This window comes from Pleurodeles waltl, chromosome 8 (genome assembly GCF_031143425.1).
Source record: "Pleurodeles waltl isolate 20211129_DDA chromosome 8, aPleWal1.hap1.20221129, whole genome shotgun sequence".
Classification (NCBI taxonomy): domain Eukaryota; kingdom Metazoa; phylum Chordata; class Amphibia; order Caudata; family Salamandridae; genus Pleurodeles; species Pleurodeles waltl.
In genome coordinates, this window is record NC_090447.1 from 1,263,847,751 (window position 1) to 1,263,865,608 (window position 17,858).

Sequence of the window (17,858 nt, forward strand, 5' to 3'; positions counted from 1 at the left end):
GCTCTTGCAATACCACTGTAGTCACACAGTACTCACACACTTGAAAGAAAATACTCAGTGTTACAAAAATAACAGTACTTTATTTTAGTGACACAATGCCAAAAATACCTTGGAGACTATACTCTTTAAGGAAGTAAGTAATATACACAATATATACACTAGTAACCAAAAACAGGTAAGTACACTGTCAGGAAACAGTGCAAATAGTGAAAATCACAAGAGGTTGCAATGGGCCTAGGGGGAATTCAAACTATTTACTAAAATAGTGGAATGCGAAAGTCGGTCTCCCACCTAGGCAAGTGTAGTGTGTAGAGGGGCGCTTAGAGTGTAAGAAAACACCAAAGGTAATGAATAGACCCCACCCCAGAGCCCAGGAAAATAGGAGTAAATCACAATAAGTTTTCTGAAACACACAAGAAGTTGTGATAGAAGATTATGCAAGAACCAGAAGAGACTGCAAGACACCAACATTGGATACCCAGGAACACTCTGGAGGATCTCTGGGCACCACCCCTGGGGTGGTGATGGACAGTGGAGTGGTCACTCCCGTTTCCTTTGTCCAGTTTTGTGCCAGACCAGGGACTGGGGGTACCTGAACCAGTGTAGACTGGATTATGGAAGGAGGGCACCATCTGTGCCCTTCAAAGCATATCCAGAGGCTCTGGGGCGATACCCCTCCCATGCCTGCAACACCTATTTCCAAAGGAGGAGGGTGTAACACCCCTCTCCCAAAGGAAATCCTTTGTTCTGCCTTCCTGGGCCTGAGCTGCTCAAGCAACAGGAGGGCAGAAACCTGTCGGTGAGGTGGCAGCAGCTGGGGATGCCTGGAAAACCTCAGAAGGCTGGTATGGCAGTACTGGGGGTCCACTGTGGGGCAATCAATACTGGAATTAGTATTGGGGTATAATTCCCAGTTGTTAGACACCTCACATAGCCATATTCGGAGTTACCATTGTGAAGCTGGACATAGGAATTGACCTATGTCCAGTACACACTTTAAATGGTGCCCCCGCACTCATGAAGTCTGGGAAAATGGGCCTGGACGATGTGGGGGAACCTCTGGTAGTGCAGGGGTGACCTCACACACAGGTACTTTTCACCCAGCCTTTAGGGTCTGAAGGCCTGAAATATAGGTGACTTCTAAGTGACCTGGAGCAATGAAGATGGCTGCGAAACGGTGCATGCACTATTTCACACAGGCTGCAATGGCAGTTGTGCAGAACCCTTTGCATTGGCTCCCTATGGGTGGCAAAAGAAATGCTGCAGCCCATAAGGATCCTCTGGAACCCCAGTGCCCTGGGAACCTAGGTACCATACACTAGGGACTTATAGGGGAGGACCAGTATGCCAATTTGGAGTGAAATACTGGGATACCAGTATGTAAGGACAAATTTGGAACCAGAGAGAGCATGAGCACTGGGGTCCTGGTTAGCAGGACTCCAGTGACACAGTCAAGCATACTGACAAAAAAAGTGAAACATGCTGACAAGTAGGCCACAAACCATAAGCACTGGGGTCTTGGCTGGCAGGATCTCAGTGACACAGTCAAACACACTGACAAACAGGCCAAAAATGTGGGTATCCATGCTAGAAAGAGGCTACTTTCTCACAGTGCATTTATGCATTGGGAGCAAGTGGAGCTCCCTGAGATGCGGGGTGATGTTAGTTCTGTGTGGGAGGTTCAAGATGAGTCTATCTGACGAGTTCTGGATGGTTTGTAGTCTTTGTAGGAGGCTGGACTGGCTTGTAGTGTGTACCAAGGGGTACTTACACCTTGCACCAGGCCCAGGTATCCCTTACTAATGTAGAGGGGTGTCTAGCAGCTTAGGCTGATAGAAAAGGTAGCTTAGCAGAGCAGCTTAGGCTGAACTAGGAGACGAGTGAAGCTCCTACAGTACCACTAGTGTCATATGCATAATATCATAAGAAAACACAATACACAGATATACTAAAAATAAACGTACTTTATTTTTATGACAATATGCCAAAGTATCTCAGTGAGTACCCTCAGTATGAGGATAGCAAATATACACAAGATATTTGTACACAATACCAAAATATGCAGTAATAGCAATAGAAAACAGTGCAAACAATGTATAGTCACAATAGAATGCAATGGGGGCACATAGGGATAGGGGCAACACAAACCATATACTCTAGAAGTGGAATGCGAACCACGAATGGACCCCAAACCTATGTGACCTTGTAGAGGGTCGCTGGGACTGTAAGAAAACAGTGAGGGTTAGAAAAATAGCCCACCCCAAGACCCTGAAAAGTGGGTGCAAAGTGCACCTAAGTTCCCCAAAGAGCACAGAAGTCGTGATAGGGGAATTCTGCAGGAAAGACCAACACCAGCAATGCAACAACGATGGATTTCCAGACGAGGGTACCTGTGGAACAAGGGGACCAAGTCCAAAAGTCACGATCAAGTCGGGAGTGGGCAGATGCCCAGGAAATGCCAGCTGTGGATGCAAAGAAGCTGCCACCGGATGGTAGAAGCTGAGGATTCTGCATGAACGACAAGGGCTAGAAACTTCCCCTTTGGAGGATGGATGTCCCACGTCGTGAAGAGTCGTGCAGAAGTGTTTTCCCGCAGAAAGACCGCAAACAAGCCTTGCTAGCTGCAAAGGTCGCGGTTAGGGTTTTTGGATGCTGCTGTGGCCCAGGAGGGACCAGGATGTCGCCAACTGCGTGAGGAGACAGAGGGGGCGCCCAGCAAGAGAAGGAGCCCACTCAGAAGCAAGCAGCCCCCGCAGAAGTGCCGGAACAGGCACTACAAAGTGGAGTGAATCAGTGCTCACCCGAAGTTGCACAAGAGAGTCCCACGCCGCCGGAGGACAACTCAGGAGGTCGTGCAATGCAGGTTAGAGTGCCGGGGACCCAGGCTTGGCTGTGCATGAAGGAAATCCTCGGTGAGTGCACAGGAGCCGGAGTAGCTGCAAAACACGCGGTTCCCAGCAATGCAGTCTGGCGTGGGGAGGCAAGGACTTAGCTCCACCAAACTTGGACTGAAGAGTCATTGGACTGTGGGAGTCACTTGGACAGAGTTGCTGAGTTCAAGGGACCTCGCTCGTCATGCTGAGAGGAGACCCAGAGGACTGGTGATGCAGTTCTTTGGTGCCTGCGGTTGCAGGGGGAAGAAACCGTCGACCCACAGGAGATTTCTTTGGAGCTTCTAGTGCAGAGAGGAGGCAGACTACCCCCACAGCATGCACCACCAGGAAAACAGTTGAGAAGGCGGCTGGATCAGCGTTACAGTGTTGCAGTAGTCGTTGTTGCTACTTTGTTGCAGTTTTGCAGGCTTCCAGCACGGTCAGCAGTCGATTCCTTGGCAGAAGGTGAAGAGAGAGATGCAGAGGAACTCTGATGAGCTCTTGCATTCGTTATCTAAGGAATTCCCTAAAGCAGAGACCCTAAATAGCCAGAAAAGGAGGTTTGGCTACTTAGGAGAGAGGATAGGCTAGCAACACCTGAAGGAGCCTATCAGAAGGAGTCTCTGACGTCACCTGCTGGCCCTGGCCACTCAGAGCAGTCCAGTGTGCCAGCAGCACCTCTGTTTCCAAGATGGCAGAGCTCTGGAGCACACTGGAGGAGCTCTGGGCACCTCCCAGGGGAGGTGCAGGTCAGGGGAGTGGTCACTCCCCTTTCCTTTGTCCAGTTTCGCACCAGAGCAGGGCTGGGGGATCCCTGAACCGGTGTAGACTGGCTTATGCAGAGATGGGCACCATCTGTGCCTATCAAAGCATTTCCAGAGGCTGGGGGAGGCTACTCCTCCCCAGCCCTGACACCTTATTCCAAAGGGAGAGGGTGTAACACCCTCTCTCTGAGGAAGTCCTTTGTTCTGCCTTCCTGGGCCAAGCCTGGCTGGACCCCAGGAGGGCAGAAACCTGTCTGAGGGGTTGGCAGCAGCAGCAGCTGCAGTGAAACCCCGGGAAAGGCAGTTTGGCAGTACCCGGGTCTGTGCTAGAGACCCGGGGAATCATGGGGTTGTCTCCCCAATACCAGGATGGCATTGGTGGGGCAATTCCATGATCTTAGACATGTTACATAGCCATATTCGGAGTTACCATTGTGAAGCTACACATAGGTAGTGACCTATATGTAGTGCACGCGTGTAATGGTGTCCCCGCACTCACAAAGTCCGGGGAATTGGCCCTGAACAATGTGGGGGCACCTTGGCTAGTGCCAGGGTGCCCACACACTAAGTAACTTAGCACCCAACCTTTACCAGGTGAAGGTTAGACATATAGGTGACTTATAAGTTACTTAAGTGCAGTGTAAAATGGCTGTGAAATAACGTGGATATTATTTCACTCAGGCTGCAGTGGCAGGCCTGTGTAAGAATTGTCAGAGCTCCCTATGGGTGGCAAAAGAAATGCTGCAGCCCATAGGGATCTCCTGGAACCCCAATACCCTGGGTACCTCAGTACCATATACTAGGGAATTATAAGGGTGTTCCAGTATGCCAATGTAAATTGGTAAAATTGGTCACTAGCCTGTTAGTGACAATTTGGAAAGAAATGAGAGAAAATAACCACTGAGGTTCTGATTAGCAGAGCCTCAGTGAGACAGTTAGTCATAACACAGGTAACACATACAGGGCACACTTATGAGCACTGGGGCCCTGGCTGGCAGGGTCCCAGTGACACATACAACTAAAACAACATATATACAGTGAAATATGGGGGTAACATGCCAGGCAAGATGGTACTTTCCTACACAACCCCCCCCCCCAAACGAAGGACAATAAGACTAGCCATGACCTGATGAGTCTTCATTGTCTAAGTGGAAATATCTGGAGAGTCCATCTGCATCGGAGTGGGTACTCCCAGGTCTATGTTCCACTGTATAATCCATTCCCTGTAGGGATATGGACCACCTCAATAATTTAGGGTTTTCACCTTTCATTTGTTTTAGCCAAAGTAGAGATTTGTGGTCTGTCTGAACAATGAAGTGAGTGCCAAACAGGTATGGCCTCAACTTCTTCAGTGCCCAGACCACAGCAAAGGCCTCCCTCTCTATGGCAGATCAACGCTTTTCTCTAGGGGTCAACCTCCTGCTGATAAAAGCAACAGGTTGATCCTGGCCCTCAGAATTAAGTTGTGATATGACTGCCCCTACCCCTAATTCAGATGCATCAGTTTGGACAATGAATTTTTTGGAGTAACAGGGGCTTTTTAGGACAGGTGCAGACCACATGGCCTGCTTCAGCTCCTCAAAAGCTTTCTGACAGCTAGCTGTCCACAATACCTTTTTAGGCATTTTCTTAGATGTGAGGTCATTAAGAGGGGCTGCAATGGAGCCATAGTTCTTTATGAACCTCCTGTAATACCCAGTGAGGCCTAAGAAGGCTCTCACCTGGGTCTGAGTTGTAGGGGGAACCCAATCTATAATAGCTTGGATTTTCCCCTGAAGTGGTGCAATCTGTTCTTCACCTACCAGGTGTCCCAGATAAACCACCTTCCCCTGCCCTATCTGGCACTTTGAAGCCTTGATAGTGAGGCCTGCCTTTTGCAGGGCCTCCAAAACTTTCCATAGGTGGACCAGGTGATCATCCCAGCTGGAGCTAAAGACAGCTATATCATCTAGATATGCTGCACTAAAAGCTTCCAGCCCTTGCAGGACTGTATTCACCAACCTCTGAAAAGTGGCAGGTGCATTTTTCAATCCAAAAGGCATTACTGTGAATTGGTAATGGCCTCCAATGGTTGAAAATGCAGTTTTTGCTTTTGCATCTTCTGATAACTTGATCTGCCAATACCCTGCAGTCAAATCAAAAGTGCTTAAATACTTGGCAGATGCCAGTGTATCTATTAGCTCATCTGCCCTGGGTATAGGGTGAGCATCATTTTTGGTTACCTGGTTGAGACCTCTATAGTCTACACAAAACCGCATTTCCTTCTTTCCATCCTTGGAATGAGGTTTTGGTACAAGTACCACAGGAGAGGCCCATGGACTTTCAGAGTGCTCAACCACTCCCAGTTCAAGCATTTTCTGCACTTCTTGCTTTATGCAGTCTCTGACATGGTCAGGCTGCCTAAAGATCTTACTTTTGACAGGCAAGCTGTCTCCAGTATCTATAGTGTGCTCACACCAAGAAGTGGTGCCTGGCACAGTAGAGAAGAGTTCAGAAAACTGACCTAGGAGATTTATGCAGTGGTCTTTCTTCTCAGCAGTAAGACAATCTGCCAAAACTACACCTTCCACTAGAGCATCTTGTTCTGTGGAAGAGAAGAGATCAGGGAGAGGGTCACTCTCTTCTTCCTGTCCCTCATCTGTTGCCATGAGCAGGGTGAGATCAGCCCTGTCATAGTAGGGTTTCAGGCGATTGACATGGAGCACCCTAAGGGGACTCCTGGCAGTGCCTAAGTCAACTAAGTAGGTGACTTCACCCTTCTTTTCAACAATTATGTGGGGTCCACTCCATTTGTCTTGGAGTGCTCTTGGGGCCACAGGCTCCAAGACCCACACTTTCTGCCCTGGTTGGTACTGAACCAAAACAGCCTTCTGGTCATGCCATTGCTTTTGGAGCTCTTGGCTGGCCTGAAGGTTTTTACTGGCCTTTTTCATGTACTCAGCCATCCTAGATCTTAGGCCAAGTACATAGTCCACTATGTCTTGCTTTGGAGCTTTTAAAGGTTGTTCCCAACCCTCCTTAACAAGTGTTAGAGGACCTCTCACAGGGTGTCCAAATAGGAGATCAAAGGGGCTGAAGCCCACTCCTTTTTGGGGTACCTCCCTGTAAGCAAAAAGGAGGCAAGGTAACAGGATATCCCATCTCCTGCAGAGTTTTTCAGGGAGTCCCATAATCATGCCTTTGAGAGTTTTGTTAAATCTCTCCACCAGTCCATTTGTTTGTGGATGATAGGGTGTGGTGAACTTGTATGTAACACCACACTCCTTCCACATGGCCTTTAAGTAAGCAGACATGAAATTGCTTCCCCTGTCTGATACCACCTCTTTTGGGAAGCCCACCCTGGAAAAGATTCCCAGGAGGGCCTTTGCCACTGCAGGAGCTGTAGTGGTCCTTAGAGGAATTGCTTCAGGATATCTGGTGGCATGGTCCACTACCACCAAGATGAACCTATTGCCTGAAGCAGTAGGAGGGTCAAGGGGGCCAACTATGTCAACCCCTACCCTTTCAAAGGGAACCCCAACCACAGGCAGTGGGATAAGGGGTGCCTTTGGAGTGCCACCTGTTTTGCCACTGGCTTGACAGGTTTCACAGGACTTACAAACTTCCTTTGTGTCCTCTGACATTCTAGGCCAATGAAACAAGGGGACAAGCCTGTCCCAAGTTTTCATTTGCCCCAAATGTCCAGCTAAGGGAATGTCGTGGGCTAGAGTTAGGAGGAACTTTCTGTACTCCTGAGGAATCACCAATCTCCTGGCAGCTCCAGGTTTTGGATCCCTTGCTTCAGTGTACAAGAGGTTGTCCTCCCAGTAAACTCTGTGAGAGTCACTGACATCCCCATTTGCTTGTTTGACAGCTTGCTACCTTGAACCCTCTAGTGTGGGACAGGTATGCTGTGCCACACTCAGCTCCTCCCTGGCAGGCCTCCCTTCACCCAAAAGCTCAGCAGTGTCTGCTTCCAGCTCCTCTGGTGTAGGTTCTGCACAGGGTGGAAATTCTTCTTCCTCAGAAGTCGAATCCACTGTAGAGGGAGGGATAGTAGGTAGTGTTTTACCTTTACTAACCCTAGCTTTAGGGAGCACTTGGTCCATTCTTCCAGGATCCAAGTCACCCTGTCCTTTTTGCGTTTTGGCCTGAGCCCTGGTTAAAGCAAAAATATGCCCTGGAATGCCCAGCATTGCTGCATGAGCCTCCAACTCCACATCTGACCAAGCTGATGTTTCTAAATCATTCCCTAGTAGACAGTCTAAAGGTAAATCTGAGGCAACCACAACTTTCTTTGGACCACTAACCCCCCCACCCCCAGTTGAGATTTACAACAGCCATGGGGTGGCTAAGTGTGTTGTTATGAGCATTGGTTACTTGGTACTGGTGACCAAGTAGGTGTTGTTCAGGGTGGACCAGTTTCTCTATTACCATGGTAACACTGGCACCTGTGTCCCTGTAGGCCTGAACCTCAACACCATTTATTAGGGGTAGTTGCTTGTACTTATCCATGTTAAGGGGACAAGCAACCAAGGTGGCTAAATCAATAGCCCCCTCAGAGACTAACACAGCCTCTGTGGTCTCCCTAACAGGACCAACCCCAACTAAATTACCAAAAGTGAGCCCAGCTACTCCCTTGGATTGGCTATTAGTAGGTTTGCTCCCACCACCACTGCTATTACTAGGGGCACTAGGTGTAGCAGCAGGGGTTGTAGTGGTAGGAGGCTTGGTGCTTTTCTTTGGACAACGGGGATCTGTTGTCCAATGGCCTTTTATTTTACATAAATAGCACCATGGTTTCTTTTCTTTGTTTTGATTTGAAGAGGATTTGGGCCCACCACCCCCACCAGAGTGTTTTTGTGGGCCTGATGAAGACTCATTTTTAGATTTGTCCCCACCCTTGTCAGAAGACTTACCATCCTTCTTCTTGCCATCTTTGTCACCCCCTGTATAAACTTTTCTGTTCACCCTTGTTCTGACCCATTTGTCTGCCTTCTTTCCCAATTCTTGGGGAGAGGTCAGATCAGAGTCCACCAGGTACTGGTGTAACAAATCAGACACACAATTATTAAGAATATGCTCTCTCAGGATTTAGTTATACAGGCTTTCATAGTCAGCAACTTTACTGCCATGTAACCACCCCTCCAAGGCCTTCACTGAATGGTCAACAAAGTCTACCCAGTCTTGTGAAGACTCCTTTTTGGTTTCTCTGAACTTCATCCTGTACTGTTCAGTGGTTAAGCCATAACCATCTAGGAGTGCATTCTTAAGAACTTTGAAATCATTGGCCTCACTTTCTTTTACAGTAAGTAGCCTATCCCTACCCTTTCCACTGAAAGATAGCCATAGGATAGCAGCCCACTGCCTTTGAGGGACATCCTGTACAACACAGGCCCTCTCAAGTGCAGCAAACCACTTGTTAATGTCATCCCCCTCCTTGTAAGGGGGAACTATCTTGTGCAGATTCCTAGAATCATGCTCTTTTGCAGGATGACTATTTGGAATACTGCTGCTGCCACCGTGGGTTTCTAAACCCAATTTCTGTCTTTCTCTTTCTATTTCCAAGGACTGCCTATCTAAATCCAGCTGTTGCTTCTTGAGCTTCAGCCTGGATTGTTCCACTCTCAATCTATTGTGTCAGGTGTTAGCCGCAGCGCCTACATTGCCGATCGGGATAATGTAGTCCTTTTGGACTACATATCCCATGACGCCTAGAGGGGAAGCGGTCGCTTAAAATCACGCACATACAGGAAGTATTGTGCGTTATTTGTTTCCTAGAACCCAGTCGGATGGACAACGAGGGCTCTTGTTGACGGCGTTTCCGAGGTTGAGTTGTTTGCTTATGAGGTATAATTCCTCATCCGGTTTTCCTCGGAGCCTGGGACTTTCCCGATATCAGCGGAAGTCTCAAGTTATTTCCCTGGGGAACCTGACACACGAAAGGAGAGGTGGTAAGCGGTGAGACGATTTGGTGCCGGAATCCCTCGCCTTTCTTTTTCCCATTATTACAGTTCGACCAGGACACTGGTAACTTCTGAAGCACGGCGGTCCGTTATTTGAGTTACCAATAAAGCACGAACGATTATCTTTAGAGCCAGAGAACATTATATATATGGCTACGACACATGGTTAATGTTTACTTTTGCGGGAATTGAACTGCCGGGACGATTTTTTCTTTTCCATACGTAATGAAGCAACACAGGGGTATTCCTACAAATTGCGTGACTATGACATGAGGCTCAGTGTATTAACTGAGTCATAGAAAGGACTACGAGATAGGTTCTTACCGTCATTAATTTTATTCCCTTTCTCTTCGTTTTTGTTTCCTCATTATTTCGTGACTATCTTGTATAAGAGTGGGTGTTGAGCAACCCATAAGAGATCATCGGTGTTAGTTGTTGGCTTGTGGCGTCCATCTATGATTCAAATGGAGCACAGACAGGCGTTGGACTAGTTCTGCCCTCATGAGTTAGGGGCAGGTACTGTCATTGGTACTTTAGCGAGACATTGCGAGAGTAGACAGGCAATGTGATATTAACACTGTGTATTCCTCTCTTTACAGATATCCCGTCCCTGCTGTTCCTTCCCCTTCCTTCCCTCACCTGATTACTCCAATGCACCGTGGTTTATATAGGTGACTTGGTGGTGTCAGGAGGTGGACCTTTATTTGCATCGCACCGAGTCTGAGGAGCATCTACAACGTGACATATTGAGCTCCCTTTCTAACACTCTGTCATCAGGGTGGGTGGGTAGGGCATGTCTTGAAACAGAAGAATGGTGAGAATGAACAGAAGGAGACCTGGCCCTAACAGATGTCACACTAACATTCTGGCCTACAGAAGTGACACTTCTACTGTGATGAGAAACAACACTATTACTGTGATGTGAAACAACACTCTTACTGTGATGTGAATTCACATCAGTACCAGCTATGCTAGGTGGCTTGCTAAGGGGCAGGTTGGAAAGATTCCCACCCAACTCTTTTGCTAGGGGTGCCCCAGAATCAGAGTGGGAACCATCAGCTAATTTCTCACCAGAAGTACCAACAAAAGTCTTGTCTTGTTCAACTAGCATGTTAACTAATAGTTCTCTAGAGGGATTCTTCCCTACCCCTAAACCTCTTTCTACACAGAGACTCCTTGCTGCCTTCCAGCTAAGGTGACCATAAGCAGTCTTGGACAGATCAACAGTTTGGCCTGTGCCAGACATTATAGAAAGTGTTTAAGGGATAGAAAAAGAAAGAAAACGTTTTTAGAACTTTTTAAAGAACAGAAAAAATACTTTTTAAACTTTTTAAGAACTTTTTGAAAGTTTTAGAGGTACTTTTCAGCACTTTAGAAAAGAAGTGAGAGAAGAAAAGCAAAACTTTTTGGTTAGGTGTACATACACTGAACTTGTTTTGTATATTTTTCTCTTATGAAAAGTACAATGACAAAAGTGGTAAGTAGTTGCAAAGTACTTATCCCACCGCTGCACAACCAATGTAGGAGGCTGGACTGGCTTGTAGTGAGTACCAAGGGGTACTTACACCTTGCACCAGGCCCAGGTATCCCTTATTAGTGTAGAGGGGTGTCTAGCAGCTTAGGCTGATAGAAAAGGTAGCTTAGCAGAGCAGCTTAGGCTGAACTAGGAGACGAGTGAAGCTCCTACAGTACCACTAGTGTCATATGCACAATATCATAAGAAAACACAATACACAGATATACTAAAAATAAAGGTACTTTATTTTTATGACAATATGCCAAAGTATCTCAGTGAGTACCCTCAGTATGAGGATAGCAAATATACACAAGATATATGTACACAATACCAAAATATGCAGTAATAGCAATAGAAAACAGTGCAAACAATGTATAGTCACAATAGAATGCAATGGGGGCACATAGGGATAGGGGCAACACAAACCATATACTCTAGAAGTGGAATGCGAACCACGAATGGACCCCAAACCTATGTGACCTTGTAGAGGGTCGCTGGGACTGTAAGAAAACAGTGAGGGTTAGAAAAATAGCCCACCCCAAGACCCTGAAAAGTGGGTGCAAAGTGCACCTAAGTTCCCCAAAGAGCACAGAAGTCGTGATAGGGGAATTCTGCAGGAAAGACCAACACCAGCAATGCAACAACGATGGATTTCCAGACGAGGGTACCTGTGGAACAAGGGGACCAAGTCCAAAAGTCACGATCAAGTCGGGAGTGGGCAGATGCCCAAGAAATGCCAGCTGTGGATGCAAAGAAGCTGCCACCGGATGGTAGAAGCTGAGGATTCTGCACGAACGACAAGGGCTAGAAACTTCCCCTTTGGAGGATGGATGTCCCACGTCGTGAAGAGTTGTGCAGAAGTGTTTTCCCGCAGAAAGACCGCAAACAAGCCTTGCTAGCTGCAAAGGTCGCGGTTAGGGTTTTTGGATGCTGCTGTGGCCCAGGAGGGACCAGGATGTCGCCAACTGCGTGAGGAGACAGAGGGGGCACCCAGCAAGAGAAGGAGCCCACTCAGAAGCAAGCAGCACCCGCAGAAGTGCCGGAACAGGCACTACAAAGTGGAGTGAATCAGTGCTCACCCGAAGTTGCACAAGAGAGTCCCACGCCGCCGGAGGACAACTCAGGAGGTCGTGCAATACAGGTTAGAGTGCCGGGGACCCAGGCTTGGCTGTGCACGAAGGAAATCCTCGGTGAGTGCACAGGAGCCGGAGTAGCTGCAAAACATGCGGTTCCCAGCAATGCAGTCTGGCGTGGGGAGGCAAGGACTTACCTCCACCAAACTTGGACTGAAGAGTCACTGGACTGTGGGAGTCACTTGGACAGGAGTGCTGAGTTCAAGGGACCTCGCTCATCGTGCTGAGAGGAGACCCAGAGGACCGGTGATGCAGTTATTTGGTGCCTGCGGTTGCAGGGGGAAGATTCCGTCGTCCCACTGGAGATTTCTTCGGACCTTCTAGTGCAGAGAGGAGGCAGACTACCCCCACAGCATGCACCACCAGGAAAACAGTTGAGAAGGCGGCTGGATCAGCGTTACAGTGTCGCAGTAGTCGTCGTTGCTACTTTGTTGCAGTTTTGCAGGCTTCCAGCGCGGTCAGCAGTCGATTCCTTGGCAGAAGGTGAAGAGAGAGATGCAGAGGAACTCTGATGAGCTCTTGCATTCGTTATCTAAGGAATTCCCCAAAGCAGAGACCCTAAATAGCCAGAAAAGGAGGTTTGGCTACTTAGGAGAGAGGATAGGCTAGCAACACCTGAAGGAGCCTATCAGAAGGAGTCTCTGACGTCACCTGCTGGCCCTGGCCACTCAGAGCAGTCCAGTGTGCCAGCAGCACCTCTGTTTCCAAGATGGCAGAGGTCTGGAGCACACTGGAGGAGCTCTGGGCACCTCCCAGGGGAGGTGCAGGTCAGGGGAGGGGTCACTCCCCTTTCCTTTGTCCAATTTCGCGCCAGAGCAGGGCTGGGGGATCCCTGAACCAGTGTAGACTGGCTTATGCAGAGATGGGCACCATCTGTGCCCATCAAAGCATTTCCAGAGGCTGGGGGAGGCTACTCCTCCCCAGCCCTGACACCTTATTGCAGAGGGAGAGGGTGTAACACCCTCTCTCTGAGGAAGTCATTTGTTCTGCCTTCCTGGGCCAAGCCTGGCTGGACCCCAGGAGGGCAGAAACCTGTCTGAGGGGTTGGCAGCAGCAGCAGCTGCAGTGAAACCCCAGGAAAGGCAGTTTGGCAGTACCCAGGTCTGTGCTAGAGACCCGGGGAATCATGGGATTGTCTCTCCAATACCAGGATGGCATTGGTGGGGCAATTCCATGATCTTAGGAGTTACCATTGTGAAGCTACACATAGGCAGTGACCTATATGTAGTGCACACGTGTAATGGTGTCCCCGCACTCACAAAGTCCGGGGAATTGACCCTGAACAATGTGGGGGCACCTTGGCTAGTGCCAGGGTGCCCACACACTAAGTATCTTAGCACCCAACCTTTACCAGGTAAAGGTTAGACATATAGGTGACTTATAAGTTACTTAAGTGCAGTGTAAAATGGCTGTGAAATAACGTGGACGTTATTTCACTCAGGCTGCAGTGGCAGGCCTGTGTAAGAATTGTCAGAGCTCCCTATGGGTGGCAAAAGAAATGCTGCAGCCCATAGGGATCTCCTGGAACCCCAATACCCTGGGTACCTCAGTACCATATACTAGGGAATTATAAGGGTGTTCCAGTATGCCAATGTAAATTGGTAAAATTGGTCACTAGCCTGTTAGTGACAATTTGGAAAGAAATGAGAGAGCATAACCACTGAGGTTCTGATTAGCAGAGACTCAGTGAGACAGTTAGTCATAACACAGGTAACACATACAGGGCACACTTATGAGCACTGGGGCCCTGGCTGGCAGGGTCCCAGTGACACATACAACTAAAACAACATATATACAGTGAAATATGGGGGTAACATGCCAGGCAAGATGGTACTTTCCTACAGTCTTCCAGTAATTTGCTTGGTTAACCCGGTGTAAATAATCGTCCCATAGCCCAACTTACTGGTAAATAGGGTGTTAGTGACAGGTTTTTTTCTAGAGTTGCTTGTAAGCCATTTAAAGATCTTCATCAGCATCTTCAGGGTGTGGAAGCAGGATGCAGGTGTTGACTTGTGTTGCCATATCCAATTTGCTGTCATTGCTTCTTTTGAGTTCTTCAGGCATGGGTGCTGGGTGTCGGTACGGGTCCACCTGGCTACCAGTTGGAGCCCCATGGTGAGGTGATCTTGCTGAAGAGCACTACTTCTGTCTTGTCAGTGTTGAGCTTGAGCATGGGGAGTGCATACTGTTTTACTGCATTAGCAAATAAACAACTTGATGCCTTACTCCTTTTCCATTATTGTTGAAAATCTTGTGAAAGTGGATAAAATTATAGTACATCTTTCTGGCCGCACTGGGTCGGGTTCCCTCTTCTCAAGAAGACTGCCCTTCAATCTACTTGGGGTCTTCCTTTTTTTCTGCCTCTCCTAAGGTCTGTCAGCTCTTTGTCAGCCACATAAAAATCATGCTTTCCTTTGGAGGTTGAAAGTTTGAATATTTTAGGAAAAGGGTTATTGTCTAATGCTGTTCAAGCAGTTCAAAGTTCTAGAAGACCTTCCACTTTAAATCACATACTAGGCACTGGGAAAAGTTTGACTCATGGTGTTTGTCTCACAAGGTTTTTCTATGTGCTTTGTGACTTCTGCTCTTGTATTCCTGTTAGAAAGAATTCATAGAAATGTATCTTTGTCAAGCCTTAGGTTGCAATGGTTTGCAACAAAAGCCCTCCGTAGTGATAGTCCGTCTGATAAGGGAGTAGACCCTTTGGTATTGAGGCTGGTTTAATGTATATATTGCTGGACCTCTGTCTCGTGCTATTGCTCCACCTTGGGATCTCCCTTTGGTGTTGAAATGTCTATAGTCTCACCACTTTGAGCTCTTGGAGAAAGAATTGCCTTGCAATATCTATGTTAAAAAGTGATTTTTCTGGTCACTCTTACTTCTGCACAGCACACGGGTGAAATGTCAGCTCTTCTATGTAGCCCTCCTTTCTTAATATTCTTGAATGATGCGTTGGTTTGTAAACTAGATACATCGTTTCTGTCTAAAGTAAACTATAAATGTCATTCTACTCAAGAAATTATTTTTGCTCACTCAAATCAAGATCTACAATGTCCTGTGGGGTTCATGGTCGCTGTATCAGAGGGGTAGCGGACTCATGGCCAGAGTTGCAGGGTGTGCGTGCCACTTCAATAACTTTGTAGAGGTGGAACTTGGGCTTTTTAACACAATTTTGTTAAACACTATTGATTGCAAAACGTGCTTCTTGAAAAGAAAGATTTTGGTGTAGGAGTTTTGGGGTCAGTCAAAAAAACAAACATAATTGCAACACATTTGCATTAAATCATGAGGTGTTGCTTTATATTACTTTCCGTTTATTGAAATGATAGTTTGCTATAGATGTATGATTACATGGTATTTCAAAATAATAATGTCAAAGACCATATTGGCTTGACTGTACCTCATACATGATGACTGGAACCAGGAGGTAGCAATAGAGATAATGGCCCGGGTTACTTAGCAGTGATTATCATTACTTTAGGCCCTACTGATCCTTGTCCCAGTCATCACATTACCGACCACCCTCCTTGGACGTGATCTTTGACTTGGCTTGGTATTTCAGGAAGCTGGGAGACTGCTAATCTATTATAGCACCCAGTTGAGGGTGGGTAGGGTGGCGATAAACATTCCTGTTTTGTTTCCAGTCCTGCGGTCAGTCAAACCTCATATTGATGACTGGTAAGAAGACGAGAAAGAGCGAGAGTAATTATGATTACTGGCGAGCAATGTGGCCAAAATAAAACACAAGTTAAGAACATAACAGAAAAGCCATATAAACCCAATGTAGTACAATTAGGCAGCAGTTGATGGTATTATATATTTTCCACCCAACAAACGAACAACCTAAACTTTTTAATTAAACTTCCCTAATAATTCCAATGTGTACTTACGGACAGCTTTCATAAAACTCTCTTGATTTTGTCTTTGAGTTTAAAGAGATTGCGGCAGCCTAGTAAGGATACTGCCTCTGTTCCAAGATGGCGACATTCTTAAAGCTTTCGTAGGCTAGGGAGGTGCCGTCCTTTCGCTATGTTTTTTAATTATTATAGAATAACACCTTTATGTTCACGCGAACAGCTGGTTTTGAGAGAAACTAGTCCTGAAACTACATTCCCCGTGAAGAGCTGCAGCCGGGGGTGGGCACCTCGGCTGACGTCTCTCTGACTGGGCGGCCTCCGCTTGCGCTGCTCGTCTCCCGTCCCCTCCCTGCCTCTGCGGCCATGTTTCTTAGAATCTCGGAATGACAGCAGGAAGCGAAGGGAGGTTCAGCTTCAGAGCACCGTCCGAGTGAAGCGGGGCCGGGCGGAGGGGCGAGAGCCGGGGCTGAAGCTGCTCGGAGGTACCGTAGACCAGGAGGGATCGCCGGGGCGGCGGAGCAGGAGGAAAGTGGACTGCTCTTTGCCGCTGGCACCGAGGACTGCAGCTCCAGCCCTGCCCCCCTCTGCCCTGCATATCCACTGCCAGTGATCCCACAGGAAGCTGCTCTCCTCCACCCCCAGAGGGTTAGTTCACCCCTCCCCCGTCTGGGCCAGTGTTTATTTTCACCTTGTTTGCAGAAAATACGCCGGCACCTCAGTGCAACTTTTGAAGACTGACTGTAGAAGTCCACTTGGGGGTCAAAGGGGCATTATTTGGTGTTTTGTGGTGCTCATCTCGTTGGAGTTCATCGTGAGGCAAGTCATTACCAAAACAGTAATTAAAAAAACACAGAGCTTCCCTTCCAGGGGACTGGCAAGAAGGAAGCATTTTATGCCCAGTGCTACCTGGTATAAGCGCTGCTGACAAAAAGATCCGATCAGCTGCCCCCCCTGAAGATCACCTCACTCACACGGATTGTACATCTGAAACACATAAAAGAGGAAAAACAAAGAAGCGTTTTGTTTTTTTGAAACTCGCCTGGTCATCTTGTAGCTGAAGCTTTTAACTAGGATCTCGCCATCAAGATGTCCAACGCCTCTGTCCCCCCAGACACGGTAAGAATAACATTGACCTCACACCATCACATATTCCTTTAGCACTGCTGTCTTCTACTTCAGCCGGAAGGGAGGGGGCAGGGTTGGATGGTATTTCTTTGATCTAAGTCGTCGATGTTCCTCTGTGACAAAGTTTGCAGACAATCTTTGCTCGGAATTCACTAATATTTGTTTTCTATTGAAATACGCATTAATTAGCTATGCCACATTTCTAGTTGCCCGTAAAGATTTGTGCTAGTGCTGGTTATACTGTGCCCGATTTTATACCAGTTAGCATATATGTATTTTCACACCTGGACGTGGATAAAGTCTGTTTTTTATCTCCATTTGCTAGCGTTAGTGTTGTCGGTTCATTCTGTTTTTTCAGAGTGCTTAGGCATTAACCACTCGTCAAATGATGCTTTCTTTTTGAAGTAAATTGGCATTATCAAGGGTACTTGGGTGGGCCTTGCCACACAGTGATTATGTTCATGCGCTCTTTGTGGTTCTTCTCTCCTTCTTTCTAAGCACTCTAGCGATCGAAAAAATATTGCGTTGCAGAAGGGGTTCTTATTTCAGTTGAACTCGGGTATTAGCCAGTTAAGGTTTTCTAGCAGCGTTTGCCGTTTTGATCCAGAAAAATGCCAGCCTGGGCTCTGCCTGTGCAGTTGACAG

The 17,858-nt window shown here is 47.5% G+C and overlaps 1 protein-coding gene across 1 annotated transcript in view; it reads left to right on the forward strand.

Moving 5' to 3' along the window:
- Positions 1–16,391: 16,391 nt before the first annotated feature.
- Positions 16,392–17,858, forward strand: part of UBL3 (ubiquitin like 3) — a 306,602-nt gene continuing 305,135 nt past the window's right edge. Inside the window, exon 1 of the mRNA XM_069202196.1 lies at positions 16,392–17,204. Within this exon, the coding sequence (XP_069058297.1) occupies positions 17,175–17,204 (30 nt within the window). The 5' untranslated portion in view covers positions 16,392–17,174. The remainder of the gene's footprint in view (positions 17,205–17,858) is intronic.